The sequence below is a fragment of the Lepus europaeus genome, chromosome 4 (genome assembly GCF_033115175.1).
Source record: "Lepus europaeus isolate LE1 chromosome 4, mLepTim1.pri, whole genome shotgun sequence".
In the NCBI taxonomy this organism is placed as follows: Eukaryota; Metazoa; Chordata; class Mammalia; order Lagomorpha; family Leporidae; genus Lepus; species Lepus europaeus.
The window spans coordinates 137,886,395-137,908,414 of NC_084830.1; the positions used below are offsets into that span (position 1 = coordinate 137,886,395).

The 22,020-nt window shown below is 45.3% G+C and overlaps 1 protein-coding gene across 1 annotated transcript in view; it reads right to left on the reverse strand.

Moving 5' to 3' along the window:
• NDFIP1 (Nedd4 family interacting protein 1) overlaps window positions 1–22,020 on the reverse strand; it is a 56,182-nt gene that overhangs the window by 16,339 nt on the left and 17,823 nt on the right. Inside the window, exons 2-3 of the mRNA XM_062188922.1 lie at window positions 8,543–8,630; window positions 5,809–5,939 (exon numbers count right to left, since the gene is read on the reverse strand). Of these exons, the coding sequence (XP_062044906.1) occupies window positions 5,809–5,939; window positions 8,543–8,630 (219 nt within the window). The remainder of the gene's footprint in view (window positions 1–5,808; window positions 5,940–8,542; window positions 8,631–22,020) is intronic.

The window sequence follows — 22,020 nt, forward strand, 5'->3', positions numbered from 1 at the left end:
AATGTTTAAAAAAATAAAAATAAAAGTTTCACCAGAACTATTCACTTTTCCTTTTTAAAAATATTATCTTAAGAAACAGCAGCTGGCACCGGCACACCGGGTTCTAGTCCTGGTTGGAGCGCCGGATTCTGTCCCGGTTGCTCCTCTTCCAGTCCAGCTCTCTGCTGTGGCCCGGGAAGGCAGCGGAGGATGGCCCAAGTGCTTGGGTCCTGCACCTGCATGGGAGACCAGGAGGAAGCACCTGGCTCCTGGCTTCGGATCGGTGCAGCGCGCCAGCCATAGTGGCCATTTGGGGGGGTGAACCAACAGAAGGAAGACCTTTCTCTCTGTCTCTAACTCTGCCTGTCAAAAAAAAAAAAAAAAAAAGAAAGAAAGAAAAACGAAACAGCAAAAATTACTTATACATTTGGCTTAAATTTCAGAATATCAGTACTCCAGGACCTATAAAGGAGAAAACCTCAACCAGCTCAAACGCTTTACGAGCCTGGCGAGGGGGAAAGGATGGTGTGACCATGCTGCCTACTGCTCATCTCCTTGGCTTCTGTTTGTACAGACACAGGGGCCTGAAAGAGTCCCACCACCAACAACACCTATCACCTGTCTTCTCAGCGGTGCAGGTGTGTATTGCAACAGTTCAAATAACAAGATATACTTAAAAATAAAAGTGATACATTGGCACACAGTTCAAGCAGGGCTCCTCAATGAAAAAAAGTATCTATTTTGGGGATAATCAAAACAGCTACACAGCAAACTGGCTGGAAAGATCCATACCAACTTCCTGGGCAGTGGGACTAGAGAAGGGCCATGTGTCAGCAGCAGCTTCCTTTTCTAACTTCTAACTTCTCTAGCACACTTCCCCTATTGTTTGAGATTTTTACAGAAACAACTCGGAGCTGCGGATTCGTTCGGAGAGGAGGAGCGCGGTGGGGGCAAGAGGCGTGGAATCACAACACAGACCCCAGGAGCCAGGTGAAAGCAGGCCAGAGGTGAGCAGCCTTCAGACTTGTTTATTTCAGTTGGTACAGCAGCTTATATAGCCAAGGCAGCCAATCCGGTCAAGGGGCGGTTTATGCCCTGACCAATCATAGCCTGTTGCCAGGCAGTTTCCGAAGCCATCCAATCACAACCTGTTGCCGCGCAGGCTCCGCTGTCATGTGGTTTCCAAAGCCATCCAATCACAGCCTGGTGCCAGGCAGGCTCCATTGCCAGCGGCCATCTTGGCATGGCCTTCTCATTCCACCACACACTTGTTTAATAATTTTTAAAATAATGGGGTTGGTATTGTGGCACAGCAGATTAAGCCACTGTCTGCAATGCCAACATCCAATATGAGTGCCGGTTCAAGTCCTGGCTGCTCTATTTCTGATCCAGCTGCTAATGTGCCTGGGAAAGCAGCGCAGGATGACTCAAGTACTTGCATTTCCACACTTTTGTGAGAGACCCAGATGGAATTCCAGGCTCCTGACTTTGGCCTGGCCCAGTCTTGGCCATAGAAGCCATCTGGGAAATGAACCAGTGGGTAAAGATATCCCTCTCTCTCTTCCCACTGACCCCAACTCTTCCTTTCAAATAAATAGTCTTTTTTTTTTTTTCCAGATTATCTTGTATTCTGACTTCACAGATTTTGCCAAATTACAAACTAATTCCGGTTTTTGCATAACTACTTAAAAAGATACACTCCAGAAATATATGGAGGTAACTTCTACTTTAATATTGCAAACACCTTCTAACTGTTCTTTCTGTCCTTGGTATCTCTTCTAGCTTGATTCTTCCTACAAACTGTTGGTAAGTTACTATTTCCAAAACCTCACTCAGGTCCTTCTGTACTTCTGCTCAAAACCTCTGAAGGATTTTGTATGAACAACCTAGTAAATTTAATGCCTCAGCCTAGCATCCCAAGGATTCCTTCCACAAAGGACAGTCCTAGCCTCATCTTCCCATCTCTCTTTGCTCATGCGAACAAATTACCACATCCACAGGACTGCCCTGTATCTCACTGAATTCACATCAGCTGTCTGGGTGTGTTCCCTCTGTAGTGCTCTTTTCTGTTGAAACTCTGGGCCACTTAAAAACCCCTCTTCCCCCTTGATCACCCAGTGAGAACAAACAGTTCTTGATGTTCACAGCTCTTGTGCAGCTTAGAAACAGAAATATGTGAGCCTTTCACAACAGCTGGATTTTAAGTTCTTTGCCCTATATCAAATCTTTTCTTTCTTTTTTTAAGATTTGTTTATTTGAAAGGCAGAGTTACAGAAAGGCAGAGGGAGAGGCAGAGAGAAAGAGAGAGGTCTTCAATCTGTTGTTTCATGCCCCAAATGGCCTCAACAAGCAGAGCTGGGCTGACTTGAAGCCAAAGGCCAGGAGATTCTTCTGGGTCTCCCCCATGGGTGCAGGGGCCCAAGGACTTGGGCCATCTTCCACTGCTTTCCCAGGCGCATTACCAGGGAGCTGGATTGGAAGTGGAGCAGCCAGAATTCAAATCGGCACCCATATGGGATCCTGCCACACAGGCAGCACCTTTACCCTCTACGCCACAGCACCAGCCTGTATCAAAGCTTTCTACCTATCTACTGCAAATACATGTGGGTACCTCAAAAAGTTCTTGGAAAACAAAATTAACAGAAAAATTAATTTTGGTGTAAAGAATTTTGAAATGCATACATAATTTTTTCAAAATGCACATTTTCCATGAACTTTCTGAAGCACCCATGTATAGCGCCATGCATAAAAAAGCATTCTGGCAAACCAGTTAGGATGCTTCTTAGATGTCCTGCATTCCATATCACCCCTGGGTGGATCCCTTCTGGATTCCAGCTTCCTGCTAATGTGCACCCTGAGAGGCAGCAGGTGATGGCTCAAGTGATTAGGTCTCTGCCACCCATGTAGGAAATATGGACTAAGTTCCCAGTTCCTGGTTTTAGCTGGGCCCAGCCCCAGCTACTGCTGGCATCTGGGAACTAAACAAGCAGATAGGAAATCTCTGTCTCTGTCTGTCTACCTTTCAAATAAATAAAAATCTCTTACTAACAATAGAGACTTTAAGAGGTTCCTAAATATGTACACTTGTCAAATAGAAGAATTCCAAAGAGTTCTGTGATTAATCAAAGCAAATTCTCCACATTAGTCTATCCACCACATATCCCAAGAAGTCTAAAGTGTACAGAACATACAAGAAAGGACTCTGGAGTCCAGGAAATCCAGGTTTGGCTCTCAGCTTCTACTACCTATTAGCCATGTAACTTTGGGTAAATTACTCAACCCCTCTGGGATTCAATTCTTCTTTCCATAAAATGGAGATAACACATAATTGCTACTTTGTGAGGTTATAGTGAGAATTACAAACATACAAAGTCTATAAAAGCATCAGGCACAGTACTAAGTATGTCATTTGCTTCTGACATGGCAGTTATATTATGACTCTTTTGTCCTTACACAGTAAATCCCATGAGAGGCTCTCTCTCCCTGACACCTACAAAACTAATACATCATCAAGGCAGATCAGCCTAGACTAGGCTCATAAACCATTCCTGACACCAGTTGTTTTCAGAGCTCCAAGACTCACAGGAAGTTTGGTCTGTAAAGACTGTTATCTGAAAGCAAAGGGAACCACGAGGGCCTATTACACCACCATACTGCCCAGGCTGGACTTCCGTTCTTGTCTTCAGTGTTCACCCCAGGTTCCTGTCAGGACTACAGTCCCCTATCCCTGGGGACTGAACCCTGCTTCCACTCTCCCAGTATCTGGCCCAAGTCCTGCCTGCATCAACCTCAACCCTAATGAATGTTTTTGAAACCACATCTATTTCAGATCTGACATCAAGAGCCAAGAGTGCTCAAAACCTCTACTGTTCCATCAGATCTCAGCCCAGCCTCCATCTAAACCCCCTACACCCCTACAAATGGCATCATCTAGATGGCTGGAGGCATGGGTTCACCTTACCAATTGTTAAGGTCCCACTTGTAAGTTTAATTATATTAAAGTCCACATATGTGTTTAGATCCCCTAGCAGCTGTCCAGCTAACACCAATAAGCTAACTGCACAGAATCAAGGCAAATGTATTGCCTAAATCAACCATTCCAGGAGACTTCAGAAGGTGGTGGCAGTGAAACACAGGAAAAATGAACAGGCTTGACTAATGATTTTCAGCTCATTTACTTTCTTTCTTTCCAAGATTGACTTATTTATTTGAAAAGCAGAGTTACAAAAAGAAAGACAGAGAGATGTCTTCCATCCACTGGTTCATTCCCCAGATGGCTGCAACCACCAGGGAGCTTCATGTGGCCCCTCATTTTCATCTCTATACCTCAGAATTTTTTTTTTTTTCTTTTGACAGGCAGAGTTAGACAGTGAGAGAGAGAGAGACAGAGAGAAAGGTCTTCCTTCCACTGGTTCACTCCCCAAATGACTGCTGCGGCCGGCGCACTGCGCTGATCCGGAGCCAGGAGCCAGGTGCTTCCTCCTGGTCTACCACGTGGGTGCAGGACCGAAGCGCCTGAGCCATCCTCCACTGCCTTCTCGGGCCACAGCAGAGAGCTGGACTGGAAGAGGAGCAACCGGGACAGAATCCAGCGCCCCAACCAGGACTAGAACCCGGGGTGCCGGCGCCACAGGCAGAGGACTAGCCAAGTAAGCCATGGCGCCGGCCCAGAATTTTTTTTCCTTAAGATTTATCCATTCATTTGAAAACCAGAGTTAGAGAGAGGCAGAGGCAGAAGCAGAGGCAGAGAGGGAGTCTTCCATCTGCTGGTTCACTCCCCAGATGGCCCCAATGGCTGGAGCTGCGCTGATCTGAAGAAGCCTGGAGCCAGGAGTTTCCTCTGGGTCTCCCACGTGGGTGCAGGGGCCCAAGGACTCGTGTCATCTTCTGCTGCTTTCTCAGGCCATAGCAGAGAGTTGAATTGGAAGAGGAGCAGCCAGGACTCGAACCCATGTGGGATGCCGACACTGCAGGCAGTGACTCTACCCACTATGCCACAGCATCAGCCCCTACTTGTCTTTAAAAATTAAATGTATTGGCCGGTGCCACGGCTCAATAGGCTAATCCTCTGCCTTGCGGCGCGGCGCCGGCACACCGGGTTCTAGTCCCGGTTGGGGCGCCGGATTCTGTCCTGGTTGCCCCTCTTCTAGGCCAGCTCTCTGCTATGGCCCAGGAGTGCAGTGGAGGATGGCCCAAGTGCTTGGGCCCTGCACCCCATGGGAGACCAGGAGAAGCACCTGGCTCTTGCCATCGGATCAGCGCGGTGCGCCGGCCGCAGCGCACCGGCCGCGGCGGCCATTGGAGGGTGAACCAATGACAAAAGGAAGACCTTTCTCGCTGTCTCTCTCTCTCACTGTCCACTCTGCCTGTCGGAAAAAAAAAAAAAAATTAAATGTATTGTTGCTGGGGCTGGCATTGTGGTGCCCCTATGATGACAGTGTTCCAAATGGGCACTGGTTAGAGTTCTGGCTGCTCCATTTCCAATTCAGCTCCCTAATGCATCTGGGAAAGCAGTGGAAGACGGCCTAATGCCTGAGCCTCTGCACCCATATGGGAGACCTGGATGGAGTTCCAGGCTCTTGATTTCAGCCTGGCCCAGCCTTAGCTGTTGCCGTCATCTGGGGCATGAACAAGCAGATGGAAGATCTATGGCTCTCCCTCTCTGTCATATGCTTTTCAAGTAAATAAATAAATCTTAATAAATAAATAAATAAATAAATGTACTGTTACTAATCAATACAATTGTAAGAAAAGACTCAGATTTGGATAAAGAAAATAACGTTAATTCCCATAAAGCAACTATCACGTGTCACGAAAAATGGTACTTACTCTTCCAGGAACCAAAGGGATAGTAGCTTCAGCCTTGGTTCTCTCGGCTTCATCGTAACTGGGCAGCGTTGTAGCCACATTATAAGATGGGGGCTTCGGAAACCCAGACTCATCTTTGTAGTCAAAATATGCTACAGAATAAAAAGGAAGTCACAATTAACTGATAAATAACTGATCTGAAGGAATAAAAGGACTTTCACTAACTGACAAACAAAACTCAGTCATAAGAGAACATACACAATAACTGAACCAAAAGACATTCATAAGTGACTTTAAGAGCCTGGGGATCATATTTAAATGCCTCCACTTTTCAGTTATTTAAAATCCAGGTTAATTTTCTTCTCTCTTCCAAGCTTTTTTTGAAATAACTGTTTTGATCATCATGTGGTATGCTTTCGAAAGGCATTTAAGATTAAAAATGGAATAAGGAAAACATTTAAGCTAAAAATATTTCGCATGTATGTGAAGTGTGATTCACAGCCTTCTATACACAAACATGAAAATCGACTTAAAGAAAAAAAATTCAAGATTAAAAATAATTTCTCACGGGCTTATTCGGTTCTTTCATAATATTTACTTTATTTGAAAGGCATATGACAGGGGTGGCCGGCACTGTGGCGTAGCGGGTAAAGCCACTGCCTGCAGTGCCGGCATCTCATACGGATGCTGGTTCGAATCCTGGCTGCTCCACTTCCAATCCAGCTCTCTGCTATGGTCTGGGAAAGCAGCAGAAGATGACCCAAATCCTTGGGTCCCTGCACCCTCGTGGGAGATCCAGAGAAAGCTCCTGGCTCCTGGCTTCGGATCAGCATAGCTCTGGCCACTGCGGCTGTCTGGGGAGCGAACCAGCAGATGGAAGACATCTCTTTCTCTCTCTGCCTCTGCCTCTTTGTAACTCTGCCTTCAAATAAATAAATAAATCTTAAAAAAAAAAAAAAAGTAAATCTTAAAAAAAAGGCATATGACAGAGAGAGAGAGGGAGAGAGAAATCTTCCATTTTCTTGTTTATTCCCCAAATGGCCATGTGTGCGGCTGAGCCAGACTGAAGTCAGGAGTCCAGAGCTCCATCCAGGTCTCCTATGTGGGTGGCTGGGATCTCTTGGTACATCTTCCACCGCTTTTCAGGTACATTTAGTAGGGAACGAGATCAGAGTGCAATACAGTCTGGACTTGAATCAGCACCCTGGTGTACATTGCTGGGGTCACAGGTACAGACTGAACCTTCTATGCCACAAAACTGGCCCTGGCACTTCACTTTAAAAATTTTTTTCTAGGGGCCAGTGCCGCGGCTCACTTGGTTAATCCTCCACCTGTGGCACTGGCATCCCATATGGGCACCGGGTTCTAGTCCCGGTTGCTCCTCTTCCAGCCCAACTCTCTGCTGTGGCCCAGGAGGGCAGTAGAGGATGGCCAGGAGGGCAGTAGAGGATGGCCCAAGGGCTTGGGCCCCTGCACCCGCATGGCAGACCAGGATGAAGCACCTGGCTCCTGGCTTCGGATCCGCACAGCACTGGCCATGGCGGCCAGTCTAAACTCTAAAACTCTACCTGTCAAGTAAAAAAAAAAAATTCTCAAAGATTTATTTTATTCATATGAAAAGCAGAGTTACAGAAAGAGAGAGAGGCTTCCCATCCACTGGTTCACTCCCCAAATGACTGCAATGGCCAGAATTGGGCCAGGCCGAAACCAGGAGCCAGGAGCTTCTTCTGGGTCTCCCATGTAGGTGTGGGGCCCCAAGGATTTGGGTCATTTTCTGCTGCTTTCCCAGGCACATTAGTAGGGAGCTGTATGGGAAGTGGAGCAGCTGGGACTCAAACTAGTGCCCATGTGGGCTGCCGGTGTTGCAGGCGGAGGCTTAACCTGCTACCCCACAATGCAGGCCCCATCTCTGCTTATTCTTTGATTATTGTTACCCTGTACTGTTTCCTATGATGTACATAAGGGAATTTAATTATGGAACAATTTAGTTATAGAACAATTACTTATCTCTATAAAAATCTCCCTTTCCCTTTTCCCCTCCTCCATTTCTCTTGAAAGAGAGAGAGAGAGACAAAGACACATATGACTATAGGCTTCGGCCTTGCCCAGACCTCGCCGTTGTTGGCATTTGGGGAGTGAAGCAGTGGCTAGAAGACCTCTCTGTCTTTCAAACAAATAAAGCATTTACTAGTATAAATGACATTCAACATACAGATTGAGTGTTCCTTATCCAAAATGCTTGGAACTAGCAGTTTTTATACCTTGGAGTTTTCAAATTCTGGAAGATTTGCATAGATTACCAGCTGAACATTCCTAATCACAAAATACAAAATCTAAAATGTTAAAAAATCAGAAGCTTTTTAAGCATCATGCCAGCATTTCATATTTTTGTGTTAGGGATACTCATCCTGTACTATATCCAGGTCACAGATACCAGGATCACAAAGAGCAAAAAACAGCTACTGAGGAAATTATAAACAACAAAAATCAAGTGATCGCTCAGTTCCCATTTCTTTTATATTAACAGTCTGTTAAGATGCAACTGAGCTCTACTCTTACAAAAACCTAAAATGAAATGGCGTTTTATCTATTTTTCAAAACAGTACTGTGAGGTTTTTTTCCCCCCACATTGAGCTACTAAAAATAAGGCCAAAGAAAAGCTAAGCTAAGCCGATGCACAGGCGAACAGGAGCAAACACAGGCCGGGAGCAGGTGCCGTCGGAGCGGTGCCGCCATCACCTCGTCCGTGACCTACCTGCACTCTCCGCAGAGATGCTGCTGTAAGGGGGAGGAGCATCACCGGCAGCCTGCTCAGGCTCTCCAGGCTCTTCCTCATTCTGCAGCTAAACAAAAAGGCCAGCTTTAAGTGCAAGGGTAAAACCAATTAGCAAGATGAGCACCTGAAAACCAGAATAACCTTTCTGGAAAGCTATTTGGAAATGTGTTTTGAAAGTCTTAAAAATGTACAAATAATCTACTCCTAGGAAGTGACTAAAAACAGGACGAAGCACCAACAAAAAAATGTAGTATAAACATTATTACAGCCAAAATTAGGAAGAATCTAAAGTCTATTTATAAGTCACTTAATAGGCTACAGCACGTCTCACAAAGGCTTTTTTTTTTTTTTTTTTGACAGGCAGAGTGGACAGTGAGAGAGAGAGAGACAGAGAGAAAGGTCTTCCTTTTGCCGTTGGTTCACCCTCCAATGGCCGCCGCGCTGCGGCCGGCGCACCGCGCTGATCGGATGGCAGGAGCCAGGTGCTTCTCCTGGTCTCCCATGGGGTGCAGGGCCCAAGCACTTGGGCCATCCTCCACTGCACACCCTGGCCACAGCAGAGAACTGACCTGGAAGAGGGGCAACCGGGACAGGATCGGTGCCCCGACCAGGACTGGAACCCGGTGTGCCGGCGCTGCAAGGCGGAGGATTAGCCTAGTGAGCCGCGGCGCCGGCCCTCACAAAGGATTTCTAAGCAGCCACCCACCCACCCACATCCCCTCCCCACACACACACAAAATCAAAAAATTTGCTGTCTCTGCCTTTCAAATAAAATTTTAAAATATTTATTTTATGCATTTATTTATTTGAAAGACAGAGGGACAGAGAGAGAGAGAGAGAGAGAGAGAGATCTTTCATCTGCTGGCCCACTCCCCAAATAGCTGCAGTAGCCGGGCCTGTGCTATATCAAAGCCAGGAGCCAAGAATTCCACTCTGATCTCCCAAGTAGGTGGCAGTGGCCCAAGTACTTTATGTTGCTCTAAGAAAAGATATATAGGGGTCAGCGTTGTGGCATAGCAGGTTAAGCCACTGCCTGCAGTTCGGGCATCCCCTGTCAACACCGGTTCGAGTCACGGCTGCTCCACTTCAGATCCAGCTTCCTGCTAACGGCTGTGAAAGCAACAGAAGATGTGTCAAGTACACAGGCACCCATGTGAGAGACCCAGATGAACCTCCTGGTCTCTGGCTTCAGGCTGGACCCAACCCCAACTGTTGCGGCTGTTTGGGGAGTGAACCACTGGATGGTAGATCTCTCTCTCTCTCCCTTTCTTTCTCTCCGCCTCCCCCTCTCTCTTTCTGTAACTCTGCATTTCAAATAATAAAAAAATTCCTCATTTTAGAGTATTAAGAGTTGGGACCCTCTGGTAACTTTAAGCGGTGATTAGGTCATGAGAAACTCTGCTCTCATGAATGGATTAACCTGGGGATTAAGAGATTATTGGGTTAATGAGTTATCTAGAGAGTGGGTATATTACAAAAGCCAGTTTGGCTCTGTCTCTCAGATGGACATCTCTCAGCATGTGATGCCCTGCACAACCTCGGGACTCTGTAAGAAGACCCTCACGAGCCTCCAGAACCATGAGCTAAATACAGCTTTTTATTTGTAAAAACGCTCTTAAAATGCTTTTTTTTTTTTTCAAAATACAGAAAGACAGAGATAGAGATCTTCCATCTGCCAGTTCACTCCCAAGTGCTCACAAGAGCCAAGGCTGAGCCACACTGAGCCAGGTGCTGGGAACACCACCCAGGTCTCCCATGTAGATGGCAGGGGCCCAAGTACTTTGAGCCACCAATCACTGCCTCCCAGTGTGTACACTAGCAGGAAGCTGGAATTCAAAGTGGAGCTGAAACTCAGTCCCAGGCACTCTAATATGGGATGAAGGCATCTCAAACACTGTCTTCACTGCTGTGTCAAACGCCTGTGCCTGAATAAATCTTTATTCTTGATAAATTACTCAGTCTGTGCTCTTGGTTCTAGCAATGGAAAACAGATGAATACCACCATTATGTTCATTCTGAGCACAGAAGTTAAAGTAACTGAGGTGGTTATGAAAATAAAATTCTGGGGCCGGCGCTGTGGCATAGCAGGCAACCTGCAGTACCGGCACCCTATATTTGTGCTGGTTTGGGACCCACCTGCTCCACTTCCAATCCAGCTCTCTCCCAGGCTATGGCCTGGGAAAGCAGTAGAAGATGGCCCAAGTCCTTGGGCCCCTGCACCCACATAGGAGACCCGAAGGAAGTTCCTGGCTCCTGGCTTTGGATCGGTGCAGCTCTGGTCATGCAGCCATCTGGGGAGTAAACCAGCAGATGGAATATATCTTTCTCTTTCCCTTTCTCTCTCTCTCTTTGCCTCTCTGTAACTCTTTCAAAACGAAAGAAAGAAAGAAAACTCTGCCTAACACTTCACGCAGCCTCTGTCAATACAGCTCCTTCTTCCCTATCTCAGCAACTTCATCACCAGCCCAATCTCCAGCTATTGTAAACAACACACTGAAAGTGCACCTGCCTGCTGCTGCCAGTCTGACAATTGACGCAAGTCATTCTCACAGAACAAAGACGTTTCACTGCATTTCCCCAGCGTGACAACAGAGTACTTTCTTTTTTCTTTTCTTTTTTTTTTTTTTTTTTTTTGACAGGCAGAGTGGACAGTGAGAGAGAGACAAAGGTCTTCCTTTGCCGTTGGTTCACCCTCCAATGGCCGCCGTGGCCGGCGCGCTGCGGCCGGCGCACCGCACTGATCTGAAGCCAGGAGCCAGGTGCTTCTCCTGGTCTCCCATGGGGTGCAGGGCCCAGGCACTTGGGCCATCCTCCACTGCACTCCCGGGCCACAGCAGAGAGCTGGCCTGGAAGAGGGGCACCCTCTTCCAGGTGTGCCAGCGCCGCAGGCAGAGGATTAGCCTAGTGAGCCACGGTGCCGGCCCAGAGTACTTTCATTTAAAAGATGAAATGGCTATCACTGGGAGTGGATCTGTAAAGTAGTAACACAATTACTGATGTAACTGACGTGGGGTCTGGTCTGGCTTCAGCACCAACATGATATACTGTGCCAAAGAAGGCACTTGTAAAATACAGCCCACCTCTAAGTCATACTGCTACAAAGGACTTCAGTGAATTGAGACAGAAACACCAGAGCCTGAGGCGTCATAACACGAAGTACAGCTCTCTAATCCATTCAATAGTGACCAATCATTTCCATATCCCATTCCTAATCAATGCTATGCAAAATAAAACAACAAAACTTCTCTGATTAATACTGCAAGGCATTCACTGTGAAGTGAATTCTTGTGCCAAATTTTAATCCTCTACCACGTGGATTTTTTTTTTTTTTAACTCCAGCAACCTAATATTAAAGGTACTCATGAAATACGGATGTTAAAACCTCCGGTAAGTGTTTCTTTTAAACAAAGGCATTTGGGCAAAATAATTACAGTAAAGCCAAATATTTCTGGGACCCTAAAGCAGTGAATTATTTAGAGAAAGGTTCCTGGGACCAGGGTTGACCTGAAATATTGAAATTTTCGCTTTAACATGAGCTGCAGCGTTAGACAGGATATTCTCAGATCTCTCACATCTTCTCATTCTCTTGTGCCATGGGAAGGTCCCAAAAAGAGATTAGAGTTGGCAGCAGTAACAGAGACTTTTCAAGAACACTGCCTTAAACTACACAGCCAGTAAAGTCTTTTATTTTACCCTACCTTGGTGTTTCTAACCAGTTTTATATTTCCTGCGCTTGGTCAAAGTAATCACATTTTGTCTACGTAATTTAGGCTTCAGAGAGGAAGCATGCAACCCTAATACAGAAGTCCAAAGAATAAAGAGGGAAAAAAGTCTTATTTGCCAGTATCTGTAAGAGGGACTGCTGGTCTCCTAGCAACCTGAAAATGTGAAGAACAAAGAAATTCCAAAGGTCTCAAAAATCCCAATATTCTCTTTGGTGAGGAAAAAAAAGAAACCTTTCCAGGTGAAGTCTTTGGCTCCAACAAAACAGCTTAGGAGTCCCCTATCCCATTATCAGTGTTTGGCTTGAGTCCCAGTTCCATTTCTGATCCAGCTTCCTATTACTACTAGCACAACCCGGAAGCCAGCCAGTGACGGCTCATGTACTTGAGTTCCTGCCAGCCACGTGGGAGGCCTGGAGTAAGTTTCAGGCTCCCAGCTTTGCGCTAGCCCAGGCCTGGTTGTTATGGCCAATTGGAGAATGAACCAGTATATGGAAGATCTGTCTCTCTGCCTTTCATATAAATAACATCATATAAATAAAATTTTAAAAATAACGATTCATAATTCTAGACATCATGTATTTTCAAATTAAAAAGGAAAAGCAAGACAATTTAAAAACACCTATTATGACTGAGGGCTCCACACAGCAGAATGATCCAATCCTCCCTGTCTCCCTGTGCAGTCTTCCCATTCCAGCCTGTTTCCATAATCTGGTATTAAGATTCAGCATCATCAATAAAGCTGTTTAAATGCTCAGGAGAAAAAGATAATCACCTCCCAAATGAGGGATTTAGTGAGGGCAATCTAGGTGCCTAACTTGCTGAGCAGCAGAACCCCTGAAGGTACATGTTTTCACACACCAGGGCACCAAGTCTGGCACTCACTAACCGGGTCAGAGAGCATTAGACTAGAGTGGCTATAAAACTGGTTACCTGGCTCACAAGTGCACTTTGTTTTGATTTTAAAGATTTCTTTATTTCAAACTCAAGAGTTACAGAGAGAGGAAAAGACACAGAAAGATCCTCCATCCGCTGGTTCACTCCGCAGTCAGCCGAATTGGCTGGGGTTGGGTCAGGTGAAAGCCAGGAGCCAGGAACTTCTTCCTATCTCCCACATGGGTGCAGGGCCCAGGCACTTGGACCATCCTCCACTGTTCTCCCGGGCACATTAGTAGGGAGCTGGATTGGAAGTGGATTAGCTGAGACAGGAACCGGTGCCCATATGGGATGCCAGTGATGTAGAAGGTGGTTTACCTGCTATGCCACAACACTAGCACCTCAAATGCACTCTGAAAAGAGTTCCCTCTTCTGTCCCTGGGCAGCCTCCCTGGCAGGTCTCCTAGAGCTCAGGGATTTTCAGGCTCTCTGAAGTGCGTCACTGTCACTTTGGGGTTGAAGCTGGGAAAGATTCCCACGTTCTCCTATCAGCTGCATTAGTGGAGTCCAACTTCACTATTTCACAGCTATAGAATCTGCTCTGTTAGGAGATACCCTGAGAGGAAGGTCTCAAAAGAGGTGAGTGAACCTCACCCTCTCAATGCAGTCTACTGGGTGGGAGTGGGAGGGGCTATCCTTTGTGCGACTACAATAAGACAATAAATGGCAGTCAGGAATGGGATTCTTTCATGTCACTCTGCCAAAATTTGAATCAACTTTGCCTTCAAATATGATTTACATGGAATTTTTCCCAAATCAAACTATCCAACTACTTACACATGCCATAGAAAAGCACTTAGCTTAATACAAAACTACCTATAACATTACCCATGTCTCCCCCTGCTCCAACAATAATCCAATCATGTGAAATCCAGAAGCTCCTCACTTCATCACACTGCAGACTAAGCCATCCCTGTCCTGACTGTCCATGCTCTCCTATACCCCAGCAGACTGCCACGGCTCCCAAAAGAACCCTCGACTTCTCCATTTCCCGCTCTGCTATGGTGCATCTTGGCCTTGATTACCTTTAACTTTTTAAATATTTATTCACAAAAAGGTGCTACTATTCTGTCCTCAATATTAAGTCTATAAAACAGCACATCTAAAATAAAGGGTTTTCTTTTTCTCCTTGTCACCTCTGTATCTAGGTACTATTGCTAGGAGACCTAAATATAGGACATGTTAAAGATTCTCCAATACAATAATCACACACAGTTCCAGTTATAACAGATGCAGACTTGACGAGAACACATTTATAAAGATATTTACCCTCTACGGTTTTAAATTATTTGAGTTTCCACCCAGCAAGAAAGCTTCTCTGCCAAGTACTGTAGTTCTCTGCACACAATCTTTCATTTAGAAATGAGCTGCTTTTGAGCAACGACAGACAGGAGAGGATTAGGGCTTAGTAGGGGCAACATCTACAATTCGACCAAATGGCAGCACCTACAGACACTTAAAAGTCATTCTTCAATTCTCTATATACTTACTAAGAAAGAGAAAACAATAATAATAATAAAAAAAAAAAAAACACTGGAGGGCAGGCATTAAGTTGCTGGTTGAGACAGGCTAGGTGGGACACCCATGTCCCACATGAGAGTGCCTTGGGTTCAACACACAGCTCTGGATCCTGATCCAGCTTCCTGGGAGGCCGTGGTGATGGTTCAAGTATTCGAGTTCCTGCCACCCAGATGGGAGACTGGTATTGAATTTCCAGATGCCAGCTTTGGGTCTCGGTGGGCATTTGGGCCAGTAGACGGAATGCCTGCCTCTGTCTCTTTTTCTCTGTTTTTCGAATACATATACTAAAAAAAAGCACTAAACATAACCATGTATCTTTATACATAAAAAAGAATATAATTCAAACACAATAAGCATATGAAAAATAATGTCAAATTTCCCAATAAACCCATAAAGTAGCAAGTATTTGCACCACTCAGTTTTGGAGGTGAATGGTTTCTATTTAAATGCAAGAAAATTCTCCTAAGTTTTAAACTGCTTTAAATTATTAACAATTAATCCAAGAAACTCCAGAATTAGTACCTTAACTATAGCTTTAAATGCTATCTACCATTCTAATTTCACAGTTTATTTACACAAATTTTACCTTAAAATTCAGTTTTTAAACCACTCATTACCACCCACTTCTTCAGCACACTCCAAATTCTAACAAACCAGATAGTATAATTACCAGCAAGTAAACAAGGATATTTTCCTAGGTAAACAACTGAGTTTGCTATTGAATTTTCTTGTTTAAATATTGCCAGAAAATTTGTAAGGATTCTAAATATCTTATTGTATATAAGCTTAAGTAGTTATTCTTACATTAACAATTCTTTATATTCAAAAAACAGTTCTCTAGTAAACTGTTATTAATTAAGAAATGATAGTTTATTTTATTTTTAAAAAAGATTGGCCGGCGCCGCAGCTCAATAGGCTAATAGGCTAATCCTCCGCCTGTGGCGTCGGCACCCTGGGTTCTAGTCCCGGTCAGGGCGCTGGATTCTGTCCTGGTTGCCCCTCTTCCAGGCCAGCTCTCTGCTGTGGCCCGGGAGTGCAGTGGAGGATGGCCCAAGTGCTTGGGCCCTGCACCTGCATGGGAGACCAGGAGAAGCACATGGCTCCTGGCTTCGGATCAGCATGGTGCGCTGGCCATGGAAGACCTTTCTCTCTGTCTCTCTCTCACTGTCCACTCTGCCTGTCAAAAAAAAAAAAAAAAAAAAAAGATTTATTTATCTATTTGAAAGGCAGAGTTACAGAGAGGCAGAGGCAGAGAGGGACAGAGAGGTCTTCCATCTGCTGGCTCACTCTCCAAATGGCCGCAAAGGCCAGAGCTGGGCTGATCCAAAGCCAGGAGCCAGGAGCTTCTTCTGGGTCTCCCATGTGGGTGCAGGAGCTCAAGGACTTGGGCTATCTTCTACTGCTTTCCCATGCCATAGCCGAGAGCTGGATCGCAAGTGGAGCAGCCAGGACTTGAACCGGCACCCATATGGGATGCCAGCACTACAGGCGGTGGCTTTACCCACTATGCCACAGTGCAGGCCCTGGTAATTTATTTTTTAAAGATTTATTTTTATTTGAAAGCCAGAGTTAGAGAGAGGGAGAGACAAAAGAGGGAGATCTTCCACCTGCCAGTTCACTCCCCAAATGCCCACAACAACTAGGGCTGGGCCAGTCAAAGCCAAGAGCCCCCATGAACTATCCAGGGACCCATGTACTTAAACCATCACCTAGTGCCTCTCAGTCTGTACATTAGCAGGAACGTAGGTCAGATACAGAGTAGTTAGGACTTTGAACCTGGCATGCTGATAGGGGATACAAACATCCCAAGAGGCAACTTAACCACTGCATCATGCACCCACCCCAAGAGTGCCTGGTTTTGATACCCAGCTCTGGCCCGTTTCTTGCTAATGCATACCCTGAGAGGCAGTGGTAATGGTGCAACTCAAGTAACTCAGTTACTGCTTACCCACATGAGAGACTAGAATTGAGTTCTGGCTCCTGGCTTGGCTTGGCCTAAGTAGTCCTGGCTGCTGCAAGAATTTGGAGAGTGAATTGGCAGAAGGGAGTGCCTCTCTCTCTCTGTTTCCCAAATAAATAATTTATTTTTATTTACTTGCGAGGTAGAGTGACACACAGATGGAAAGAAAGAGACAGAGAGGGGCCGGCACTGTGGCTCACTTGGCTAATCCTCCACCTGCGGCGTCGGCATCCCATATGGGCACCAGTTTCTAGTCCCAGTTGCTCCTCTTCCAGTCCAGCTCTCTGCTGTGACCCAGGAAGGCAGTGGAGGATGGCCCAAGTGCTTGGGTGCCTGCACCCATGTTGGAGACCAGGAAGAGTCATCTGGCTCCTGGCTTCGGATCGGCGTAGTTCCAGCCATAGCAGCCATCTGGGGGTGGTGAACCAATGGAAGGAAGACCTTTCTCTCTGTCTCTCTCTCTCTCTCACACACTGTCTAACTCTGTCAAATTAAAAAAAAAAAAAAAAAGAAAAAGAAAAAAATAAAAGAGACAGAGAGATCTTCCTTCTGTTGGTTCATCCCCCAAATGGCCAAGAAGGCTGGCCCAGCCCTGGATGTTACAGGCATTTGGGTAGTGAATCAGCAAATGGAAGAGCTCCTCCCTCTCTCCACCTTGCAAACAAAAGGAAAATAAATGAACAAAAAAGAAATTTTTTTTATTTGACAGGCAGAGTTAGACAGTGAGAGAGAGACAGAGAGAAAGGTCTTCCTTCCGTTGGTTCATTCCCCAAATGGCTGCCACAGCCGGCGCACTGTGCCGATCTGAAGACAGGAGCCAGGTGCTTCCTCCTGGTCTCCCATGCGGGTGCAGGGCCCAAGCACCTGGGCCATCCTCCACTGCCTTTCCGGACCACAGCAGAGAGCTGGACTGGAAGAGGAGCAACTGGGACTAGAAACTGGTGCCCATATGGGATGCTGGCGCCGCAGGTGGAGGATTAACCAAGTGAGCCACGGTGCCGGCCCCCCAAAAAAGAAATTTTTTAAGGAAACTCAATTTTAAAGTGAGCAAAAGGTATGAAGAAAAATTTCTCCGAAGAAACACACAAATAATAGAAGTAAAATGTTCAATACCACTAAGTAATCAGGGAAATACAAATCAAAACTATGAGATAACACTTCATACCAACTAGGATAGTTATAATCAAAAAGAAACAGAGGCAAGTATTATGATACAGTGGGTTAAGTTGCTGCTTGGGCCAATCACATCCTATATTGGAGTGCCTGGTTCAAATGCCTGCTACTCTGCAGATTTCTGATTCAGATTCCTATTAACGTGCTTGGAGGCAACAGATGATGGCCCAAGTACTTGGGTTCTTGCTATCCACATGGGAAACCTGGATGGAGTTCCTTGCTCCTGACTTCAGCCTGGCCTAGCCTTGGCTATTGTGGGCATTGGGGGAGTAAAACAGTGGATGGAAGATTTGTTTCTGTCACTCTGCATTTCACATAAATTAATAAATTTTACAAAAAAAAGGAAGAGAGATAGCACAGTTCTGTACACTGGAGAAAACTGGAAACCTAATATACTAATGGTGAAAATGTATAATGATTTATGCTGGCGTCGTGGCTCAATAGGCTAATCCTCCGCCTAGCGGTGCCGGCACACCGGGTTCTTGTCCCGGTCGGGGTGCCGGATTCTGTTCCAGTTGCCCTTCTTCCAGGCCAGCTCTCTGCTATGGCCCGGGAGTGCAGTGGAGGATGGCCCAAGTACTTGAGCCCTGCACCCCATGGGAGACCAGGAGAAGCACCTGGCTCCTGCCTTCGGAACAGCGCGGTGCGGGCCGCAGTGCGCCAGCCGCGGCGGCCATTGGAGGGTGAACCAACGGCAAAAGGAAGACCTTTCTCTCTGTCTCTTTCTCTCACTGTCCACTCTGCCTGTAAAAAAAAAAAAAAAGAAAGAAAGAAAGAAAGAAAGCTAGGCAGTTTCTCAAAAAGTTAGACATCAAATTTCAAATTTTAAGATCCAGCAATTCCACTCCTAGGTATATATCCAAGAGAAGTGAAAACATACATTCACACAAAAACTCATATATGAATGTTCACAGCATTATTCCTATCAGCCAAAATGTTCATCAACTTAGAAATAAAAGTTATGGGAGGGGGAAGCCATTGTAATCCATAAGCTGTACTTTGGAAATTTATATTCATTAAATAAAAGTTAAAAAAAAAAGAAATAAACAAGATATGATAAATTTATTCAAAGGAGTATTATGGGTCCAGTGCTGTGGTGCAGCGGGTAAAGCCGTCGCCTGCAGTGCCAGCATTCCATATGGGTGCACATTAGAGTCCCGGCTGCTCTACTTCCAATCCAGCTCTCTAATATGACCTAGGAAAGCAGCAGAAGATAGCCCACGTCTTTGGGCACCTGCACCCAGATGGGAGACCCAGAAGAAGCTCCTGGCTCCTGGCTTCGGAAAGGCCCAGCTCTGGCCTTTGTGGCCATTTGGGGAATGGAAGACCTCTCTCTCCCTCTCTGCCTCTGTCTCAAGTGCTTGGACCCCTGCACTTGCATTGGAGACCTGGAGGAAGCTCCTGGCTCCTGGCTTCTTTTTGAGGCCAGCGCTATGGCGCATCAGGTTAGAGTCCTGCCTGCTCCACTTCCCATCCAGCTCTCTGCTATGGCCTAGGAAAACAGTAGAAGACTGCCCAAGTCTTTGGGCCCCTGTACCCACATGGGAGACCCAGAAAAAGCACCTGGCTCCTGGCTTTGGATTGGCCCAGCTCTGGACGTTGTGGCCATCTGGTGAGTGAACCAGTGGATGGAAGACTTCTCTCTCTCTCTCTCTTTCTCTCTCTCTCTGCCTCTCTGTAACTCTGCCTTTCCAAATAAATAAATAAGTAAATCTTTTTTTAAAGGAATATTACTCAGCCACAAAAAGGTTGAAATGATACTTGTTACAAAATGGATCAAACTTAGCAACACTGTACTAGCACAAAGAAGCTAGCCACAGAAGACCACATATATATAATGTTCCCACTTACTTGAAATGTCCAGAAAAGGCAAATCCATAGAAACACAAGTAGATGTGATTGCCAGGGTATGGAAAAGAGGATATGGGGGAGTGATGATTGACTGCTAGTGGATCTGATTTTCTTTTTGGAGTGATAAACATTTTTGGAAATTAGTGTTAATGGTTGCACAAGCTTATACATATAATAATAATAAAAAAAAATCCCTGAACTGTATGCTTCAGAGGAGTAAATTTTATGGTATGCAGATTTTATCTATTAAAAAAACTAAAATAACAGGATACTTCCTGACTTTGAAAAAGCAAACTCACGTAAGTTTTATTTAAAAAACAACAACAAACAACAAAGCTTAACTCCTAAGCATTATTCTCTGGCTAAGTCAATATCTGTGTCCCTCAATATAAAGGTTCATATTCCATCAACATCCACAGAGCTTCACACAGAATACATTTGTGAATGGAGGAAGATAACAAAGAAAAGTAACACACTGTATTGCAAACTAATTAGTTTTAAAACATTCTTGGAGCCAGCGTTGTGGCTTAGCAGGTAAAGCCGGCTGCTGCGATGCCAGCACCCCATATGGGCACTGGTTTGTGTCCTGGCTGCTCCACTTCAGATCCAGCTCCCTGTTGATGCACCTGGGAAGGCGGCAGAGGATGGATCAAGTGCTTGGGCCCCTGCACCCACGTGGGAGATCTGGAAGAGACTCTTGGCTACTGGCTAGGCCTGACATAGCACTGGCTGTTATGGACATTTGGGGAATGGATCAGCAGGTGGAGGATCTCTCTGTCTCTCCCTCCCTCTGTGTGGCTCTGAATTCCAAATAAAAAAAACTTAAAAAAAATTCCAAAATATTCAACTTTCCTGAAGAAAAAAATACTATCATCAGGAAATCAAAGATACGTTGCTTAACACCCTGTTTTGTTTTTTTTTTAAAGATTTTTTTTAATTTTTTATTTGAGAGGTAGAGTTACAGAGAAGGAGAGACAGAGAGAGGTCTTCCACCTGCTGGTTCACTCCCCAAATGGCTGCATTGGCCAGAGCTGGGTGGATCTGAAGCTAGGAGCTTCCTCCTGGTCTCCCATGTGGATGTAGGGGCCCAAGCACTTGGCCTATCCTCTAACTGCTTTCCCAGGCCATAGCAGATAGCTGGATTGGAAGAGGAACAGCCAGGACAGGAATCAGCGCCCATATGGCACACTGTTGCCAAAGGCGGAGGCCCAGCCCACTATGCCACACTGCTGGCCCCTAACATCCTGTTTTAAGAGCTAATGATGAACATCATTATTTTTTCCTATTTCAAAAGTTTAAATAAAGACAACTTTAAAAGCAAATCAACCAAGACCTGGATTTAGTGCCTCTTATGTTAGAATAAAAAGATAAATGCAAATCCTCTTAATACCAAAATGAAAACACAATTAAAAATCAAAATTCACCAAAGCAAAGGAAAAGCAAAGTAATTAGAATAATGCTTTTAACAATCAATGCAATAACAGATGAAAAGAATGCTCTAATACAGCAGTAAATCCCCTTAGAAAGGCCACTATTTTGTTTTGCTTTGTTTTTTTCTTTTTTTAAGATTTATTTGAAACACTAAATGACATGGTATGTGGGGGAGGGAGGGAGGGAAAAAATATGGGGAAGAGAGCGAGCTTCCATTTGTGTTTCTCTCCCCAGAGGGCCTCAACAGCACTCATGCTCCACCAGGACACCATCAAGCAAATGTTTTCTGGCACTTAACTGCAGCAAAGCCTAGTCAAGAACCTTCCAGGTTACTGGTGCACCCCCAGTGGTCATGATTTTGTAAATCTGGAGAAATAAGGAGTGACAACAGCTCATTGCTTTCAGATAGGCAACAGCAGATCTCTTTGCCCCTGAACACAGTACCTTTTTAAGCAGCATCCAAACCACTTAATAACCAGTCCATATCCTCAGTAGTGTTCTGAGCCCAACCTCTTCTCTATAAGGAAACAGGCTCAATTCAGCGACCGAGGGCCTGTTTTGAGAAAGAATTAGAAGTCCCAAGGAAAGACAAGTTGAAGTGGATCACGACCAAGCACCTGACTTACTCTACTGACTTTGACAGGACAGCAGAAACTGTTCATCTTATGTTTACAGAGTAAATAATTTTCAAAACAGTAGCTAGGGCCAGCATTGTTGCATAGCAGGTAAAGTCTTGGCCCAAAACACCAGTAATCCACATTGGAACTGGTTCATGTCTTGACTGCTCCACTTGTAATCCAGCTCCGTGCTAATGGCCTGGGAAAAGCAAGAGAAGATGGCACAAGTGTTTGGGCTCCTGCCAC